Consider the following 19,130-nt stretch of genomic DNA (forward strand, 5'->3'; position numbering starts at 1 on the left):
TTTCTTTGTTTTTTTGTTTAACAGGCATTAACAGAACCCTGATTGGGGGGGAAGAAGGAACTGAATATAATGCCAGTGATGAGGATTTGTAATTAAATCATAGGCATTGTGAAATTTCCTCATTTAAGAACCATGTACTCCCCTTCCCATCATCCTTCCCTCACAAACACAGAGGCTGCTGCTCCACTTTGATCTTTCACAGCAAATTTTACAGTGCTAAGACATCACAGAACTGCATCCCACAGCCCTAGTTCCAGTAAGTGAGTGACCTGCATAACGCTACTGCTACCACCCAAATCAGAAGGAGGGCAAAAGCTCCGTGCTACATGACAGGAGTAAAAATAGTAACTTGTTATAGTTCAAGTACATTAAGCCTACTGCCTACTGAAAATAAGTCTTATTTATAAGGTTAAGGTACACTTCCAACATTATTTACATAACATTACATATTTTTTACATATTTTTAACACTTTGGTGTCCACCAAACCTGTTGCCATTGAATGGGAGTTTTGCTAAATGGAAACAGGATTTAGCCCTAAGATCTAAGAGGTTTCTCCTCCTCTTGCTTACTGGGACCCTCTAAAAAATTTAAACTGGATTAATTTATGGCTTCTGTACATTACAAACTGTCCAAATAAAGTGCTATCTGTTCAAAGTACAGTTCCTTTGAGTGCATCGGAACTCCAGAGTAGACAGGTCAGGTGTCACTATCATGGTTTTTTAAAACATGTATGAAACATGTTGTATTATTACAAGATTTTTGACTCTGCTGGGGTGAAGGAGCAGCAAAATATTTAAGTATCTGACAGGTGTTAATTGGATTATCAGAAAGTCACTTGTCTGTGAGAAAGAAACCCACTGGTGTCTACTGTCTTTGATTCACAGATCTAATTCCTGTGAAAGTAATTTGACATTTACTGATTTAAGGTTTCTTATACAATTCTACACCACAAGACATAATGCCTTTTTGTATATTGTAGCATAAGTTTATCCTGTCCAATTCTTTCTCTCTCTACCTCCCCACCCAAATGTATAAAGGATACATACACACACAGAGAGAAGTGTATAAAGCATTTTAACTTGCAAGCATTAATCCGGAGAAAAACTATCCTAAACAATCAGGCAGGTAATGGAGTAAATAGAGTAGAGTTAGGCAGCGTTGGAGATATCTTAAAGTTTTAGCTCCTCTTGGTGAAATCTGTCTTGTGAGGTTTTTTTTGTTTGTTTGTTTTTATTTTAAGAACATCTTTAATAGTTTGCACCAAAGAGCAGTAGTAGCTGCACGGAATGAAGGAGGCTATAATGTGGAATAGTTTTGTCACTCATATGATTACAGCACAGTGAAATGACAAGATACACAATGAGACCTCAGGTCTAATTCTTAGGGGAAAGAGGATTTGCAAACATTGGTGATGTCCTGTATAGCGTGTTTGCCTAACCAAAGGCAATGTTTGCCCAATCTAATGTACTTAAACTAGTGGTTAGAGCACAGGACTGAAACAGGACTCCTGGATTCTAATCTCAAATCAGCTGCAATGACACACTGTGTAACCTTGTGTGAATTGCCTAACTAACCTCTGTGTGTTTCAATTTACTCATCTGTAAAATGGTTATAATGCTTATCTACTTCAAAGGGCTGTTGCAGGTGTTTGTTTAATTATATCTTCAAAGCAGCACAAAGAGTTGTTATTCTCAAACACTTCGCCGTTTATCTTACATTTTAATTGCCTAGTGTTTCTTTTCTCCATGTAGAACAGACAACAGCTTTCATGATCACCACTCCTTATTCACTCTACGTCTGCCCAGAAGGACAGAATGTTACCTTGACATGCAAGCTCTCTGGGCCACTCTCTGCTCGGCACGACTTACTTTACAAAATTTGGTACTTCAGCAGCAACGGAGACCAAAGCTGCTCTGAGAAGCAACATATCCGCAACGTAACCGAAAGGGACCTGCATCATGAGCCAGGGAAGCATCATGGGACACATAGCAATGTCACAGAAAGGTACTTCCATGGAGAACGAGCAAATCACCATGGGCTGGAGACCACTTCGGACCACCATGGAACATTTCATATCATCATGATGAATCTGACTCTGCAGGACAGTGGCAATTACTGCTGTTACGTGGTAGAGACTAAAAAGGAACATGACAAACACAATTACCAGCAAGTGGCTCATGGCTTCATGGAACTCCGCATACAGAAAGGTAGATGTAACTGGGAAACATGTAGAATGTGTGTGGGAGAGGCCTTTACAAAGGAAAAATAACAGCTAAATTCCTGTGCAACTTCAACTCACACTGAAATCAGTAGAAAGACTCCCACTGACTTTAGCGGGAAATGGACTGGGCCCAAAGTCAATAGATAAAGATGGTGCTGTAGGTCAGAACTGAGGAGCATAGGCTCAGTTTATCATTCAGGACTGGACGGCCAGAGGGTGCTGTAATCAGAATCAAAGTGCATTTGCAATACTATGTGGGGCCCAAGCCTGGAAGAGCAACAGATGTCATAGGTCTGAGTTAAAGGAAAAAAAGATCATAACCTTCTAAAAAACATAAGCAGCTGGAAAACACTCCCCGTTGCCCCCCCAAGCTTAGCTAATAAAAACAAAAATTACATAGTTACATTAATTTTCTTCAATCTCTTTCTGAAAAAAAGTTTACTTTCAGGCCCAAAATGACAGAGAAATATCAAACACTGGTTTTGGATGCAGAAGTTATATTTAGTCCTGGACCAATGACAGTTTGACTGTTCAATATTTTGCAAGCATCAAGAGCTAGAAATTAAAGCTGGATCTTACTGGACAGCTAGAAGGCCTAACAGTCCAATAGTAGAAAACATCACTATTTTTAGAATTGCAATAATTGATTTATCATTTCTTTTTGGATTTAAGAAAAAATTAGTTAATGATTTGCTTTAATTACTGTGATTCCTGGCAACTAAGATAATTTGCGTTTATAAGCACCATAGAAGTGAGAGTGGTGTAGCATCATAAAAGCAAGTCTCAAACTGTGGTTCATGGAATGCTATGCTGTAAGTATGCAGAGAACTGGCTGGGCACATGGTGCTCGTTCTCTTTATCACTTGCTTAACTGCTTTTAGAGAAAACTAAATACCAATATTACTTTTCCATGCAAACAATTACTGTCATTGCCACAGGGATGTTATGGAATTGCAAACAGGCAGTTAAGATATCTGGGTGGTCAAGAATGGGCGCAGGGATCCCAACTGAGAGGAAATCTGGCTGTCACTAGACAATCCCTCCATTAAGATGTGGGCCTCAAGGCAAAATCATTTGAGAATCCCTGGTACAATTATTTTTACTTGCACTTGTACACATTGTACACAATGTGGCAAATGAGACATTAGTAGCTTTACCACTAGCAATTTGTACTGTCATATCCCAAATGTGTGTCAATAAATCCTATAGATTTCTCTGCGCTGTAGGTGGATTAGATGGAAGGCAGATCAGAAATAGCAACCATAACTAATTGTCATTTTTAAACCCTAGCTGATTTTCTCTGTGTCAAAAAGAAAGACAATTGAAGCAAAGTTAAATGAAATTCCTTGTTTAAATTTTAAGTAGGATTTTCTATCTGACTTATTACTGGATGAGAACTGAATCTCAGGAGATTTAACCAATTCTTCTCTTTAATTCCACAGCCAGAGAAGCATTTCCAAACTGCACATTTCATCCTGGTGCCAGCAAAGACAAAGAAAGTAAGTGTTCTCTATAATGCCCTGCTTATTATCCTGTTTTATGTATTTTCCTAGGCACAGGTGTTCATTTTACACATTTGCATTTCAGACAAAACCTGGACAAAATAATCCAGCTGCAAGAAACAAACTCCAGTTAAATCACTGGGAAGTTTAGTCCTTAGCTTCTACACAGTAATAGCCATTGGGACATTGTGTGATCTGCAGGACAGTTGTGTCCTAGGTTCCTGGAGTCTCCTCAAGCCCAGACTCTTCATGCAGACTACAAATAACTCCCACTGAACTCAACGGAAATCACTCATAGCATGTACCAAGAAAATTAGGGTTATGAAACAAAGCATGCTGGGCCAAATTCTCTGCTGGTGTAACTAAGTATGGTTCCATTGATTACACCAATTTACATTAGCTGAGCATTTGGCCCTGAGGCTTTATTGTGGCAGTATACAACTGCTGGCTTTCATGGCATGATTTTACACACAGTGCTAACTAACCTCCCAAAGCTATGTCCAAGCATGCACATAAAACCTGGGATAAATTATTTGGCGGCGGTCTTGCTGGTTGTTGCAAAGTCCTGGTGAAGAATGTGGAGAGGTGTCTTCCCAAAACAACAGATAGGACAGCAGCGCTTTCTCCCTTCTCTGTGTTCCTGTCAATATCCCATCATGTCCATTCTGTCTCCTGGTCGGCATTTCCTAACCCCACACTTGAAGCCATATCCAGCCAATTATTTTTACACAGAACTCCCTCATTTATTTCATGGAGATTTCAGTCTGTGGATCAAGGGCAGGATCAGGCCCCACATGGCTAGTTGAGTCTAATGTGAAAATGCTGTAGCTATCATACTTTGTGGCCCTCCAGCTATTTCCTGTTTTGCCCCTTCCTCCACATCGGTGTATTTTGGAGTGTTTTCTGGATGCTTACTTATTCACGCATAGTGGTTAGTATTTCTGCAGCACCAGGGACGTGCATGGTGCTTTACAGAGAAATAAAATTCTGAGGAGCTTATGATACAAAAGAGCTGGAACCGTCTTGGGAGTAACTCATTGTGGTTGACTGGCTGGACTGGTTTACCATCACCCAGTGATCTGTGATTGCTGGTCCAGGTCTCAAACTGCGCAAGCTGTGAAAGTAGGAAGTGAGCCATTAGAAAGAGGAATTCTGCAGCACACTGTTCTGCGAACTGCCCTATCCAAGGCAACCACACAAAAGGCCTGGATGGAGTAAATACGAGAGTCCAGTTCAGGGAAACACAGAACAGAAGTCTGAGATTTAACTGCTACTGCCACAAGCAGAGAATTGAGCAGCAAATTATTTTAGAGAGCCGACGTGTCAGAGAGAAACCTTTTCCTGTGTGATACCATGAAAACTCTGTTACTATCCTGAGACTGAGTCATCTCTCTTCTGACACAGAAACTATTTTAATTTGAAAACATACGTATCTAAAGAGGAAATCCAAATCTCAAATGAGTGATGAGACCAATACCTCACATTAGTAAATAACCTATTTGTGCCAATTTGAACCCTCAGATGTGGTGTCCTGAAAAGGATGTCCACATTCAAAAATGAGGCCTCTGTGTTAATACAGATGGCTTCCCCCCTCGGGTACAAGTTAGTTCTCCTTCCAGTTTTAGCCTCGTGCCCTAGAACATTGCAGAACTGGTGCTTATGCTAAAGGACACCATCGGACTTTGCAGCAGTGTTTAACACTGGGCAAATTCCAATATCAAGCATCAAAAAGCTAATGGAAGCCAAGGGACTACTTGTTTGAATCTGACTTTAAATCCCACTGTAAGACAGAATGCATTCAAGCACAGTCCAGCATCCTGCAGGGGGGGAAAGCATCAAGTTGGATGCATAGGGCAGTTCCAAAGAAAACTTCACTTACCCCGTGTGCTTTTCAGACCTTTTTTTTTTTTCCATCCTGTCATGTCATTCTGAGGTTTGAACCACCCTGTGCTTTGCAATTACATCAGTTACAAGCCTGATGCCTTCACTTGTCATCCTTTAGATTGGGAGATAGCAAATCAAAGCCTCTGCTACTTGTCTCTGGCTGTGGAAATGAATATGAAATATCCCATGGCACTTTCCAGAAGAGATGGGGAATAATCACCAATGTGCCCTAGCCAACATTCTCTCTCTCAACAGGGATCTAAAGTCCTGTGGGTTTGAGCTGTTGCTGGGCACAAAATAGTTCATCTGTTTGTCCCTGCAGTCACTAAACTCCAGGTATCTAACTTTTTTTTTTTTTTTTTTTTTTTAAAGATATCTTGAGACTGGAAGATGCTATGTAAAACTAAACTCTATTCTGCAGCACAGCCCCGGCCCCCACCCAGAATTCTTAAATCTGCAAGATGATGCTAATTCTGAACCAGATGCTATAGAAAGAAATCTGGAAAATCATTGCCCTACTGAAAATCTGTTTATATTGAGTTCAACGGAATCATGCGCCAGTAATACATTTGGCTGCATATTGATAATACCGTCTATCAAAATCCTGTTCTGACCCACTTTAAAATAAACCTGACTTCTTAGGAAGAGGAGTCAGTCAGGGAAGGGTCCCCAGTGACAATATGAGATTCTTTTTTCATTTTTTTTAAAGTGAATTAATTTCTAGCCCTCATGATTGTGGAGAAAGGTTTGAAAACATGACCCGTAAAGGCTCAAGAACCAGAATGCTAATAAAAATAACTTCATTATTTTTAAACCACACTCATGATCTTTGAGCCTGACTCATGGTTTTTGAATGCGTGGAGTTGGCAGTACTAAATATATTCTGTGAATTTATAGTACTGCAAACACCAGGCATTCAAAAACCATAAGTCAAGTCCAAAGATCATGAGCCAAATTCAGACCTAGAGAAAATAGAAAGAAATCTACTGATTTCAGTAAACTTTAACCCTTGCACAAGAGCTGAATATGGTCCATTTAGAATTAAATATATTCTGTACTCTAAATAAGGATAATGTAATCAGAAAGCTCAAAAATATACACCAACTTCATCAAAAATCTCCTTTCTGTCACTTGCCTGAAATCAGTTCTAAATTTGCCAGAACATTCATACCTCTATACTACTCAGGTACATTTAGCCCAGATCCTGATGTTCACTTGCTCAATATGTTCCTCTTTGTTATAAGATGTTCTCAGCAAGAATGGTCTGCACAGCTTGAAAATGCATTGCTTTCTACATCTTGCAATGCATTGCTTTCTGCAGGTAGCCTCCCACACCCTTGATCATTTGGAATATCACCATCAGCATGATCCTCCTCCCTTCTTCTGAATCTCTGGGCATTGTTAGAGAAGATGCATCAAATCTACTCTCACTTTTCTGCAGGTCCAATGAATGCCACTGACTGATTCTGAATCATATGCAACTTGCTGGGTCACTAGCCAGTCCTGAAAGGAATCTTTTGCTGAATTAACTCCAAACCTACATCCCAATCTAATTTCTTAATATTTTTGCACAATCTCTGCCTAGCAATTCTGCAGCTCAAATATCTGTCCTGACTTACTCCCATTACATTTGCTGAACTTACAGTAAATTTCATTAAAAAATTACAAAGGCCGGAGATCAAATCTTTAGCTTCCACAGAAAATCAAGAAAATTCCTTAGCTGGATCTGGGTTATAAAGTTCTTTCCAGTATACAATCAGTTTACTTATTACTGCCCATAACTGTAACTATTGCTAGTGGTCTTGTACCTCTTCTCCATATTAAAATAGCACCAAGCTATGTGACTGAAGAAATTTTTCCACCACAGTATGTTGACATACAGCTGAATGATGATTTGGCTAGTGAAGACAAAGAGTGATTAATTTTTGTCAGCTGACTGGGGGTCTGATCCCACGCTCATTGAAATCAATGGGAGTCTTTCCACAGTCTTTCAATGGACTTTGTATCAAGCGTCTTATCACTTATTAAATAATTTTCTACTTGTATCTGTAGCACAGCTGGGACTGAACAAAACCCATGTATCTGAGCACCCCTAGAACTTGGAGAAGTTTGGTTTGGGAACCAAATTTCATGGCTTAGACCCAGCTCAATTCTATAGACAGAAGAAATAATGTCACTCGCTACTCCTCCAAAGCAATGTCAAGCCTTCTGTTATAAGTTTGATGGGTTACCCAGGTTTCGTAGGAGTAATGGTAACATGCGTGTATGAGATTTCTGGGAGCATCAGTGTCACAGAATGCTTCTGGGGTATCTTGAGAAAACCAGTACATTCTGGAGGATTTCACAGACAGGAAACGGTAAATTAAATCTTATTTCAGTGCTAAATTCCCCCATTGGCCTGTTTAGTGGGTATTCAGTACAGTGTTTTGCACATTTCTTGTTTTTCATTCTTGCTTTGCACTTTATGTATGATGGGAAGCCTGAACCTACAGAACCTTTTCCTTTTTACTCTTGAATGCCTCAGGAGATGAGAGGTTCCTGAGAATTAGAACTAGGGGTTTTTAATTGTTCATTCAGAAGAGAGCCTGACCTTAGGCCATGCAGTTTGAAACAGCTCTCGCTGGCTCACTTAGATCACCTCTGGCTTCTTTGTTCTGTTTCAGATATCACAGCAGCTGCACTGGCAACAGGAGCATGCATTGTGGGCATTCTCTGCTTGCCCCTCATCCTGATCCTTATCTACAAGCAGAGACAAGCAGTCAACATCAGGCGTATGTATCAAAATATTCCCATTCCCCTCACTCCTTCCCTTCCTCACTTTTATTTCAATATCTCACTGAAATGATTAGCATTAAATGATGTTGGGATAATGTCTTTGTGGGTTCTCTCTCTTAGTTGGCTATTGCTAGGACCTTTCATGAAGAGGACACGACACTCAGAAAGCCCTAATATCTGCACCAATGCAGGAATAAGTCAGCTCTGTCATTGAGCCTGTCAGGGGTTGAACTGACGTTAGCCAAATGATCCCTGTCCATATTAAAGTGTGCTGTGTGGCTAAATGCCCTCCCTGCCCCCCCTCCAAGTGAAAATATATCCCATTAGCCACCTGTGTGCATAAACAATCAGGCCCTCTGAAGCCATTTTCATAGTGCCCGTAGGAGGGCTAGAACAGGCAAAGGCTCATTACCAAGTCCACAGTGATGTACTAAGATGCAGACTGTGAGACACAGTGACTTGGCATCAGGAAGATAATTCTGGTCACCACATTATTAGCAATGGATGTCACTCACCCTAGACCCATATTTATCTCTGTTCCACACAAGCTTGTGTATTCTTACTGCTTCTTACTGTAATTATACATCAGAATGTAAGCAGAAGCAAGTTAAAAATGGTGAGAAACCAATCAATCCTGGGGGAGGGGAACACATCCTCTCATCTCCCAGTGGTTGCATTTATGCAACAGAAATGCTAATTTGCAACTGTGGTTATGGAAAGCTACCCATATTGTATGTTAAAGAACTACAGCTCATCAGTTTCAGCTTCCTCTTTTATAGCTCCGTGCTTTGGCCTTCATTATGTAACTCTGTTAAGCATCCTAAAGGCCAGCATTACACATCTGGGTTTTAGCAAGCTATCATATAGGAGGAGGAGACTGTCTAGCCTGGAGAAAACAAGCTAGTTTACATAAATCTCTTGGGGATTAGTGATGGGGTAGGGAACACAGATTGAGGGCAGGGCAGTTTAATAAAACTGTAAATATGCAACAGCATGTTTTAAAGTGTGCCTGGGCGTGGCATGGTACTTTGATTACATGACACCAATTCTTGGTCATATCAGATCTCTTACACTGTTGCAGAAACATTTGCTGAAATATAATGTTAATTTTTTTAACCCCGTAATTTGAGCTTCATTATGTGACAGAAATAGCTTTTCTATTCTGCTTTTCTTCTACTCAAATGATTGAAAAAATTAGTTACTACTATAACTTTCTTTAAAAAAAAAAACAAAACACTCCCTATATTCCACATTCCTATGACAACAAAATCCCAGAGGAATGTCTCCTGCCTCCCACCCCTTCCAGCCCTAGGAGAACATGTAGCTCCAGGGAGGAGCTGGAACCCAGGCAGGGCCTTGCTCAGACTCTTCTAGGGCTATCATTCATTTTAATGAGCAAACAGAGACACCACCTTCTGATGTGGTCTGGGCTTAAATTCAGCCCACAGGGCTGAAGCCCCGAAAGCTGTGTGAGGGGGATGGGGACTTTGAGAAATAGCTTATGAGAGAATTTAAACCCTGGTTGTGGGGACATTTAATCATTCCTTGGGAAACTGTATAGTTTCTCTGAGCCAGTGGGTAACTATGCAGCTCTGACTACAATAAATTAGAGAAGTGATTTGTGTTGCACAATCTGGTGAAATGTAATTAGTGAAATATAGCAGCGAGTTTCAACATCGATTTCTAGCTGAAAGGAGGGGCCTGTGTTGGTGCTTCTGTACCACTGTGTCAATAACCCTGGTGTAGCAGAGTGCTGGTGCTGGTGCAAAGGCACCTAAGTAGCCCCTGCTCAGCCAGCCCCAATCAGGGGAAATCGATTGGGGCTGGGAAGAAGTCTGATGCCTGGGCTTTAGAACTGGCTGCACCTGCGGGCCTGAGGGTTCAAGGGCTGTAAAGGTTGGCTGGCAGCCAGAAGAAGGGGGATGGCCAGGGGAAGGTCAGTCTCCAGGCAGATTCTATGTAGGAGAGGAGATTGTCAGGTCTGCAAACTCTGTATATAGTACATCACTGGTGGTGGGAGAACTTGTGTAAATAAAGCCATGGGTGCTGCAGAACTAGAAGCCTCTCTGAGCTTTATTGGGGCAACCAGTGGGCCCCAGGAAGAGGGGCAGGCAGAGGACTTGTTACACCTGAGTACAGGAGTTACTGCCTGCCACATGGAATATTGCCCTGTGCACAGCTTGAGGTTGTTTTAAAGTGAATAGAAAAGCAAAAAAGAACATTGAGTTAACAGAGGCTGATTTGCTGAATGTCGCAGCTAACCAGGCTGTAGGGAGTGTTCAGTACAGAAGTAAGTTTTATGTATTTCAGTATCTTTTCTCTTGTTTCTGAAAGATCCTGATTCACTGGACATATACCCCAAATATGCTTTGGTAGATCCTGATTCACTGGACATATGCTCCAAAATGTGACATCAACAAATACCAGAAGCCTGACTGAAATCAATGCCAGCCATGCTTGTTATGATGTCACAGAACAATGCATTCTGGAATATAGTCATTGAACCAAGAAATATTATTAGGATTTGATAGGGGTGGGATGGAGAAGAAATGAATTTGAAAAGATTAGCTTAAATTTATTTCTTTGATGCTCTCCCACAACCCTGCTCCATTTGGGACTGAAATCTGAATTTAACTTGGGTCAGCTTTTGCTTTGCAAGCCAACTTTAAGCAGAGGTCCAGGAGAAACAGTAGGCAGCAATGACAGAACAAACTGACTCGGAGGGGTCTTGTGATGAGTATAGCATAAATACTCCTCACAAAAGAAGGCAGTATGAATGCTCATCCACACAGGCCTGTGGTTAGCCATGTAGCATACAAAGGCAGAATGCAATGGACATGCACGCATACTGCAGGCTAAAGAGGGGGCAAACATTTCATAACTGGGCCATAGACAAGTGTTGCCACCTTTCCTGTATGCATATTGTCCACAGAACACAGTGCAATCTCTCAATTGCTCAACATTAGTCAACAGAATTCTTAGGGCCTGATAGCCCATTGCTCTTGTGTTGGTGCATAACAGACAGAGGGCACCTGGAGCCTTCCCACTCCCACACTATTACAGTCACTGCCATTGGTGGGAATCAGAAGGACTGCTTCTTCTGTGTGCTCCCAGGGAGATGCAGCATCCCAAAGGGAGAAACGGAAGGCAGAAAGGAAGTAAGGCCAGGAACGTGCACTCTCACTGAACTGCGAAACCCAGCTACTACCATCTTGAGGAAATTTGGGGCTGAAAGAATAGTAGCAAGTTAGAGGTTGTACCAAACAAATTAATAAGGAGAATGCTCTGCCTCCCAAACAACATTTCAGTGTCTTACTCAGGGCAGGGGTAGGGGAATGTGAATCAACAATAGCAGCTTCCAAAGTCATGTCTGGAGGAACAGTTCAACAAGATAAATTCTCTAAAGTCCCTCTGTGCACCTGTGAGTCTAGAGTGCAAACATGCCTCCGCAACTGTCCTTTGAGGGGTTGTGGCTCTGCACAGTCCTCCATGCATGGCAGTTTTACTCTAAATGGTAAAACTTAGCTCTTGTTCTCTAGTATGTTCAGTGAGAATTCGTTGTTCAAAATTCTTTTTGTTTTGAATTAACACATAAGGGCACAGATACCAGGGTGACAGGCCCTATGGGATTATATCAGAGTGGGACTATTTACAGTCTGACAGACAATTTTTTTCAATGGTCTAAAATCCACATGCATATCCAGATTGCTTTGAAATTTGCTATGCTTCATCAGGGTTTTGGGTAGAGTTAGTGTTCAAAGTTTGGGGTCATTTGGGCAAGCGGCTCCAGAAATACAGCTCTTCTTAAAAAAAAAAAAAAAAAGTATCAAGATTTACAGTTATTACAGCTTGCACACACCTGGAGCTCAAACTATGGCTCTGATCCTCCCAAAAAGATATTGTCTGTTCAGTTTTGATCTCAGTTAGTGTCCGGTGCCCACTGTCCTGCAATATTTTAAAAGTTATTCAAGGTAAAAGTTGGCTTGACAGTGTGGCTCAAATCAAGTTGAAGAGCCAGAGAAAGTCATTTGAGAATATGCAGCAGGTCTGGTGCTCTGTTGGTGGCTGAAGGTGATGTGCTGTGGCCACTGAACCTGAACTACATTCATGTACTGTGAGGCTGAGTCATGCCTGTGGCAGCATTCTGAGAATATTTTGTTTGACCCAAAACAATTTTCCCCCCAGCTTTTCAGTTTGCTAAAAATGTAAAAAAAAATTCATTTTGTGTCAGCCTGAAACTGTTTTTCAGTATGACAAATTTAAAAAAAAATCACACAGCTCTACACACAGGTGACCCACAATCACACCTCTTCACTAGCACCACTTTCTTAAAAAACCCCAAACCAACAGCAACAAAAATTCACTGCCCAAAAACTTAATTAATACAGACTTAAGTTTGACTGGCAATATCTCCTACCCGTCCAGAACGTCAAAGTTAAGGTGCATGCCATGGCTACCATACAATCTCAGTGCTGCCCTCCATTAGCTGGCAATGGTTCAGTAAGGGTGGTACCACAATAAATAGATAGAAGGAATGACTCAGGCAGCTCCTGCTAGTGAGTTTCATTGTGGGAATACTCATGAGAAGAGAGCACAGACGGGTGTGTACACACCCAAAGCCAAATGTTCTAGAATCCAAATGAATCATTTGGAATTATCAAGTTTTTTCCACTTCCACCAAACTCTTACACAAAACACACTGAACATACATGACCACATGCCTATAGGCATGAAAACATTTGCACACAGACCTTCACACATGTGCAGCATATATGTCTGTACCCATACACAGCCAGTTCACACATGCAGTAACTATGTGCATACTTGTATGCACAATACCTACTGGAGTTGTATGAACTTGTGGATATTACAAGTGTATTAACAAAGAGTTTTACTGGATGAGGCTCTCTGGAAACCTTTGTTAAAATTCCCTCCCCCTCCATTTAAAGGGAGGAGTGAGATGATTTCACTGTCTGTGAATGAATTCACCATCCCTGCCAGAGGTAACTAATTCCTGAGGCTTATAAAAGTACTTCTGAAGAGTAAGGATTTTGAAATTGGAATACATCAGACTGCACCAAGTGTCAAGTATTTTTTTTGTTTTAAATCTCAGAGATTATATCCCCTTGATATCTCATTAGGCCTTTAGTCCCACCTTTATTACCTATATTTTGCTCAGGAGCAGAGTACAAATATTTGTAGTATGTGCATTTAATATAAAGTGTGCTTGTCAAGAGGTGTTGCATTTTCAGTGTGGCCATGAGAAAGGATGTGTGGTTTGTTTTTTTTTAAATAGGAAAACAAACAGATTTCCCTGTCCTGCGCCACTATTTTTCGCACAGCCATGCAACCAGGGGACATGAAGTTTACCACAGGCTAAGGACAAATATTTTAGGGTCCCCTTATTAAAATATTACCAGCATGTGTGCAGATAAATGCATGGCCAACCTTAGGGAAAACGGCACTCTGGGAGAATTTGTATTTTGGTGCTATTTCTTTGAGTTTGAGAACAGCAGTGTGGAGTGCAGGGAGCGAGGATCAACTCCTGGCACCGGAGCCCGGCTGAGCTGCACAGGGCAGAGTTTCTGAGCCCGGGGTCTCCCCTGGCCATACCCCCCCAGACCACCTAACAGGAGGAGAGTAGGTGCACAGGCATGGGCAAAGGGACCAGTGTGTGGCCTGCTGGCTCCCCAGGGGCAAGCTCTGCTGCCTGCCCCTTCACGCCAGCTTGGCAACTGTGGGTGGCATTGGCTCCAGCCCCTGGCCTGCCTGCAGTCACTCCTGCTTTAGCAACCCAGGCATGCCAGCTTGTAGCACTTGGAAGGCAGCTCCCTGGCCCTGTCACCCAACTGTAAAGTCGGCCCTGGGTATATACATTGTATAGAGCATTGTTTCTCAAACTGGGGTCGGCGAGAGTACTCCAGGGTGTCTGTGGCCCCTGCTGATCAATTCCTTCCCCTCCCTCCCAGTGTCTCCTGCACACTGGGGAACAGCTGTTCAGTGGCGTGCAGGAGGTGCTGGGAGACAGAGTGGGAGAAGCAGGGACAGGGTGTGCTCAGGGGAAGGGGTGGAAAGACGTGGGAAAGAGGAGGGGCAGGGGTGGAGTGGTGGCAGGAAGAGGTGGGGTGGGGCCTGGGGCTGAGCGGGGGACTTGAGGGTCTGCAAATAATTGTATATAAAAATGGGGGTCCTCAGGTTGCTAAAGTTTGAGAATTGCTGGTATAGAGCATGCACCCAGGCATAGACGCCAACTCCATGGGTGCTCCGGGGCTGGAGCACCCACGGGGAAAAATTGGTGGGTGCAGCTCCCCGACCTCCCTGCCCCAGCTCATCTCCCCTGAGTGCGCCGCATGCCCGCTTTTCCCCCCTGACTCCTAACGCTTGCGCCTCGAAACAGCTGTTTCACACTGCAAGAGCTGGGAGGGAGGAAGGGGAATGCAGCGTGGCCCTGCCAGGGATGAGGCAGGGCCACGGCGGGGATTTGGGGAAGGGATCCAATAGGGGCAGGAAGGGGGTGGAGTTGGGGTGGGGACTTTCAGGAAGAGGTTGTAATGGGAGCAGGGAAAAGGTGGTGTCGGGGTGGGGCCAGTGTGGGTGCGAGCACCCACCAGCACTGGGGAAAGTTGGCACCTATGCACCCAGGTGCAAACAAGCCTGCAGTAGCCCAGCTGCAGCCTCATTTCACAGAGTGCTAACTTCAGAAACGGAAGCTCCTCCTTCCCCTTCTATTAAGTTTCAATCCAGGATGGCCCCACTCTTCAGAACTAACAACACAGTAAGCCACAAACATAAGGGCCTCTCATTTCCTTTGAGTTCAAGAAGTGGCAGCTGAACACTGGAGACTAAGATCTGAAGATATCAATGAACAAAAACAAAAAAAAACCAGTACTGCAGAATATTCCTCCTCTTCTCCCCCTTCTAAGCTGGTTTTATGTCCTGCGGAGTGAGGGGAGGAAGATCAGGACATGAGTTGCCTTCCTCAGAGGGGAAAAATCTGCAAGCCTGGGCAATGCTCCAAGCAGTTTATTTATTTGTGCCTGAAGTGTGTGCAAGCCCCATTCTGCACACTGCCAACCCACTCTGTATGCAAAGATCCCCCCTTCACCCCAGTGCAGAAAATCAGGATATTAAATTGGATCCCGGCAAATGTAATCTACCCTTTTATTCTTGGACCTGCATTTCAACCTGTCCCTTCCCATCACTCTCTGTATTCCAGGCTTTCGTTGAGCAGGGTTTCCTTCTAGCCAGATTGATACTTAGCAAAGCATCATGTCTTTCTCAACAAGTGTGGCTCAAATTCTCTTACAAAGCTGGCGCTAATCCCAAAGCCAGAAGGGGTCACACGACAGCAATGTATACACTCCTCTATGCTAGGGCAGGATAAGGGGGAGTGACAAATGTCTCAGGTCACTCCTGAACATACATCTTCCCATCAATGGCACTGCTGCAGGGTCATGCTGTTGTGATAGCAGGTGAAAATAAGGACAACAGCTGCACTTTAAATTAACCCACTGGAGTTGGGATTCTTCAGAGATGGTGAAAACAATAGTTAATGCTGATGAATTTTGCATCATGGAATTAGAGCACAAAACTTTCAGGGTTAATACTAGGAAATCTGCCTGCCACAGTCCACTCCTACAAGCCTGCAGAACACTCACTGAATGGAAGATCAGGGCCTGGAATGGAATGGGCAGGATGGGGCCCAGGAGTCAGCCACTTAAACTGAGAGAGGAGAATGGACCGACAGACTGAAGAAAGGGAAGGATAAGAGCAATGAGAAATGAACAGGGAGGAGGCACAGAAAGCTAGACAAAAAGGAGACATAGCAAGAGAGAGAAACGAGGAGGAGAAACTGAGAGAAATACTGATTGCTATTATGACAAGGTAGTATAGTTGTTACACTTGATGTACAATGAAATCCACTCCATTTTCATTGCACTAAAAAATTCCACTCATGAAATAATCTGCAGAACAACCAAACATCACTCCTGCTCTATATTTACTGCGGACATTTAACCACATGTAAATGTCATGACAGTCAGGGGCGGCTCTATGTATTTTGCCGCCCCAACCATGGCAGTCAGGCTGCTTTCGGCAGCATGCCTGCAGGAGGTCTGCTGGTAACGCAGATTTGGTGGCATGGCTACGGGAGGTCCACCGGTCGATGCCTTCGGCGTCCCCACCGCCGAAACCACGGGACCGGCAGACCTCCCGCAGGCAAGCTGCCGAAGGCTCCCTTACTGCCACCCTCACAGTGACCAGCAGGCCACCCCCCTGTGGCTTGCCGCCCCAGGCACGCGCTTGGTGTGCTGATGCCTGGAGCCGCCCCGATACCAGTTTACAACAAAGGAGCTCCTCTACTCACGGCTTTGTGGAAAAGAGACCTTTTGTTGGGGCTTTGTCGCAGGGATTGAAAGCAATGTCAAAAAACAACGGTACATTTGTGACAAAAACCTTTGAGGGAGCGAATGCTGCTTCAGAAGGCAGCTGTGTGTCAGCAAAGTGAATGTACCCCTCAGTCCCAAGAGAGCGCTCTGCAGAGTTCGTACAGCTTGTCTTGCACACCCACCTGGCCACAATGCGCAGAGCCTATACAGATGTGACACGCAAGGGGCACAGAGCGTGAATTCTCCCATAAAACTGGCAGAGTCGGCCAAGCATCTGCTCTGTTGATGTTACTATGATCTGGAAACTGAACAGTAGTAATAGTCATGGTACTAGTCCTAATATTACTACTATTAATTGGGGTGGTGCTGAAATAACTGATGTTGAAGTCAACTTTATTAACACTAATACTGACATTACTGACATTGGGCCAATTCTGTAGTCCAAGCTCAGACAAAACTCCTGTTGATGCCATGAGCCTGTTGAGAGCATGGCCAAATTGTGAGACTCTTTCACCAATCAGCCCTAATGGAAGAACAAATACTGTAAAGTGCAATTGGCTTGAAAAGATGGCTCTAACTGGTGCAGTTGAGCGCCAGTGCTGCTGAATCAGAATGTGCTTTGATTTAGTTTTCCTAAGGAAATCAGCAGCTGTGCTGTGTTTGTACAGAGCATGAACTGCACACTACAGAAATCAAATTCAAAACAAAATGCCAGAAAGTCCCCCAATACTTAGAACGTCCACACAAGAATCATCATGGGTCACTCTCCTTATCTGGATGTTTTCCCATTAGGACAACCTTGTTACACGGCCCACAGAAAGTGCTGTGTTCAAAGTTTAACACCAAAGAAACTCAGCAGTTTATACCTGTCTGTGCCTGGAGAGCAGAGAGTTCATGCCTTCTGAAAGGGGCACCAGCAAGTTTTGGAGAAAGGGTTCATGCATTATGAGCCTCTCTTCTCCTCTGGAGTCCTACGTTCAAAACATGATTGAGATCAGAAGCACAATGAGAGCTTGGAGATCTCAGGCTGCTCCATAGCAAGTATCTGTTGCTTTTACAAGTTGACAGGGTTCCTCCTCCTCATGACAATGCAGAGTCAAAATCCAAGAGAGCTCTGCAAGTCAGACTCAAGGTCCATTAGTAAAGCTGTAGGAAGATGCAGGAGGAGCTGCAGGTCAGTGTTGTGTCAGTGGGATAAAAAGGCCTGTCCTATGGCTGCTTCCACTTTCATTCATCTTTAAAACATGTTAATGAAGAAGGCAATGAAAGAGGAAAGAGGAGACAGCTCCTGGCAAGCTCCAGAGCATTCAGTTTGGTATCCATTTTCCAGATGAATTGGCAGTTTCCGTTCCCCTAGTCCAAACCACCAAATCACAGATTTATGAGAACAGAAAAAGCTGCACAGGAAAACAAAACACAAGCTAATCAGTGAAGAGGAAAGGAAAGGAACTTGAGGACTTAACCACTTGTGTGCTGCGCTTTGGAGCACCTCATTTCTATTGTATTGCATTGCCTATTGCTTCAGTTTCAGCAATGCATTCTGGTCACCATGGCTAGGGCTGGAATAGGTCCCCACATTTAATCCCTTCACTGCTAATGGAATGTTCCCATGTTCCAGCCTTTTGTGTGTCACATAGAACTCTATCTCTGACACCTTACATGAGAACCCTGGGCAACTGTCCCAGTTACAAAGCAGCAAGAGCGCTCACCTTTAGGGGGAAACTATGCAGAGGAATTTCTGAATTTGCAGCATTAATATTTTTGCCATGCAATTGACTGTCAATAGCAACAGTTGTTTTTTATTACTATAATAAAACATTTTTTGTCTTTTCGCAGGTGCTCATGAACTTGTAAGAATGGAAAGGTGAGGAAATCTTAAGTCTTTCCATTTTCCACTAGCCTGTTCATGCTCCCTTCCCTCCTTGTGACCCTGGAAGTGGCCTGGTTTTTCTCTCCTTCCTCTGATAATGACCTAAACTCTAGCTTGGCAGACTGCCAATGACTCTGGGCTGTACTTACCGCCTTAGCACAGTGGTAGGGATGATGGAGAATCCACATTCAGATAACTGCCCCACTGTCACAAACTTCTATTTCCTCTTCCCAAATGGAAACTACCTACTTCTTTTTTAACCCTGTCATGTGAGAGTCGGAGTCTCCCTGCACCAAGGAGGCTCCCAAATCCCCACTGCTAAGGCTTCAAGGTATCCGTTCTATGCCTGTTGTTCCTACTGGCATCGGATAAAATATACAGAGAATGAGATATCAAGGACATGTGTGAGGCCTCCAGGCTCCAGCACAGTACAGTGGCTTGGCTGCTGGACCAAACGGAAGGGAGAAAAGGAACAGCCATGGGAGTGGTA

The 19,130-nt window shown here is 43.4% G+C and overlaps 2 protein-coding genes across 3 annotated transcripts in view; one reads left to right on the forward strand and one right to left on the reverse strand.

Moving 5' to 3' along the window:
• Positions 1–19,130, reverse strand: part of CDH23 (cadherin related 23) — a 508,967-nt gene that overhangs the window by 76,072 nt on the left and 413,765 nt on the right. The gene's annotated exons all lie outside the window — the stretch shown is intronic.
• The window catches only part of VSIR (V-set immunoregulatory receptor), a 42,675-nt gene that overhangs the window by 13,449 nt on the left and 10,096 nt on the right, over positions 1–19,130 (forward strand). Inside the window, exons 2-5 of the mRNA XM_032788063.2 lie at positions 1,753–2,208; positions 3,665–3,721; positions 8,272–8,379; positions 18,607–18,634. Coding sequence (XP_032643954.1) covers positions 1,753–2,208; positions 3,665–3,721; positions 8,272–8,379; positions 18,607–18,634 — 649 coding nt within the window. The remainder of the gene's footprint in view (positions 1–1,752; positions 2,209–3,664; positions 3,722–8,271; positions 8,380–18,606; positions 18,635–19,130) is intronic.

The sequence above is a fragment of the Chelonoidis abingdonii genome, chromosome 15 (genome assembly GCF_003597395.2).
Source record: "Chelonoidis abingdonii isolate Lonesome George chromosome 15, CheloAbing_2.0, whole genome shotgun sequence".
Lineage (NCBI taxonomy): Eukaryota > Metazoa > Chordata > Testudines > Testudinidae > Chelonoidis > Chelonoidis abingdonii.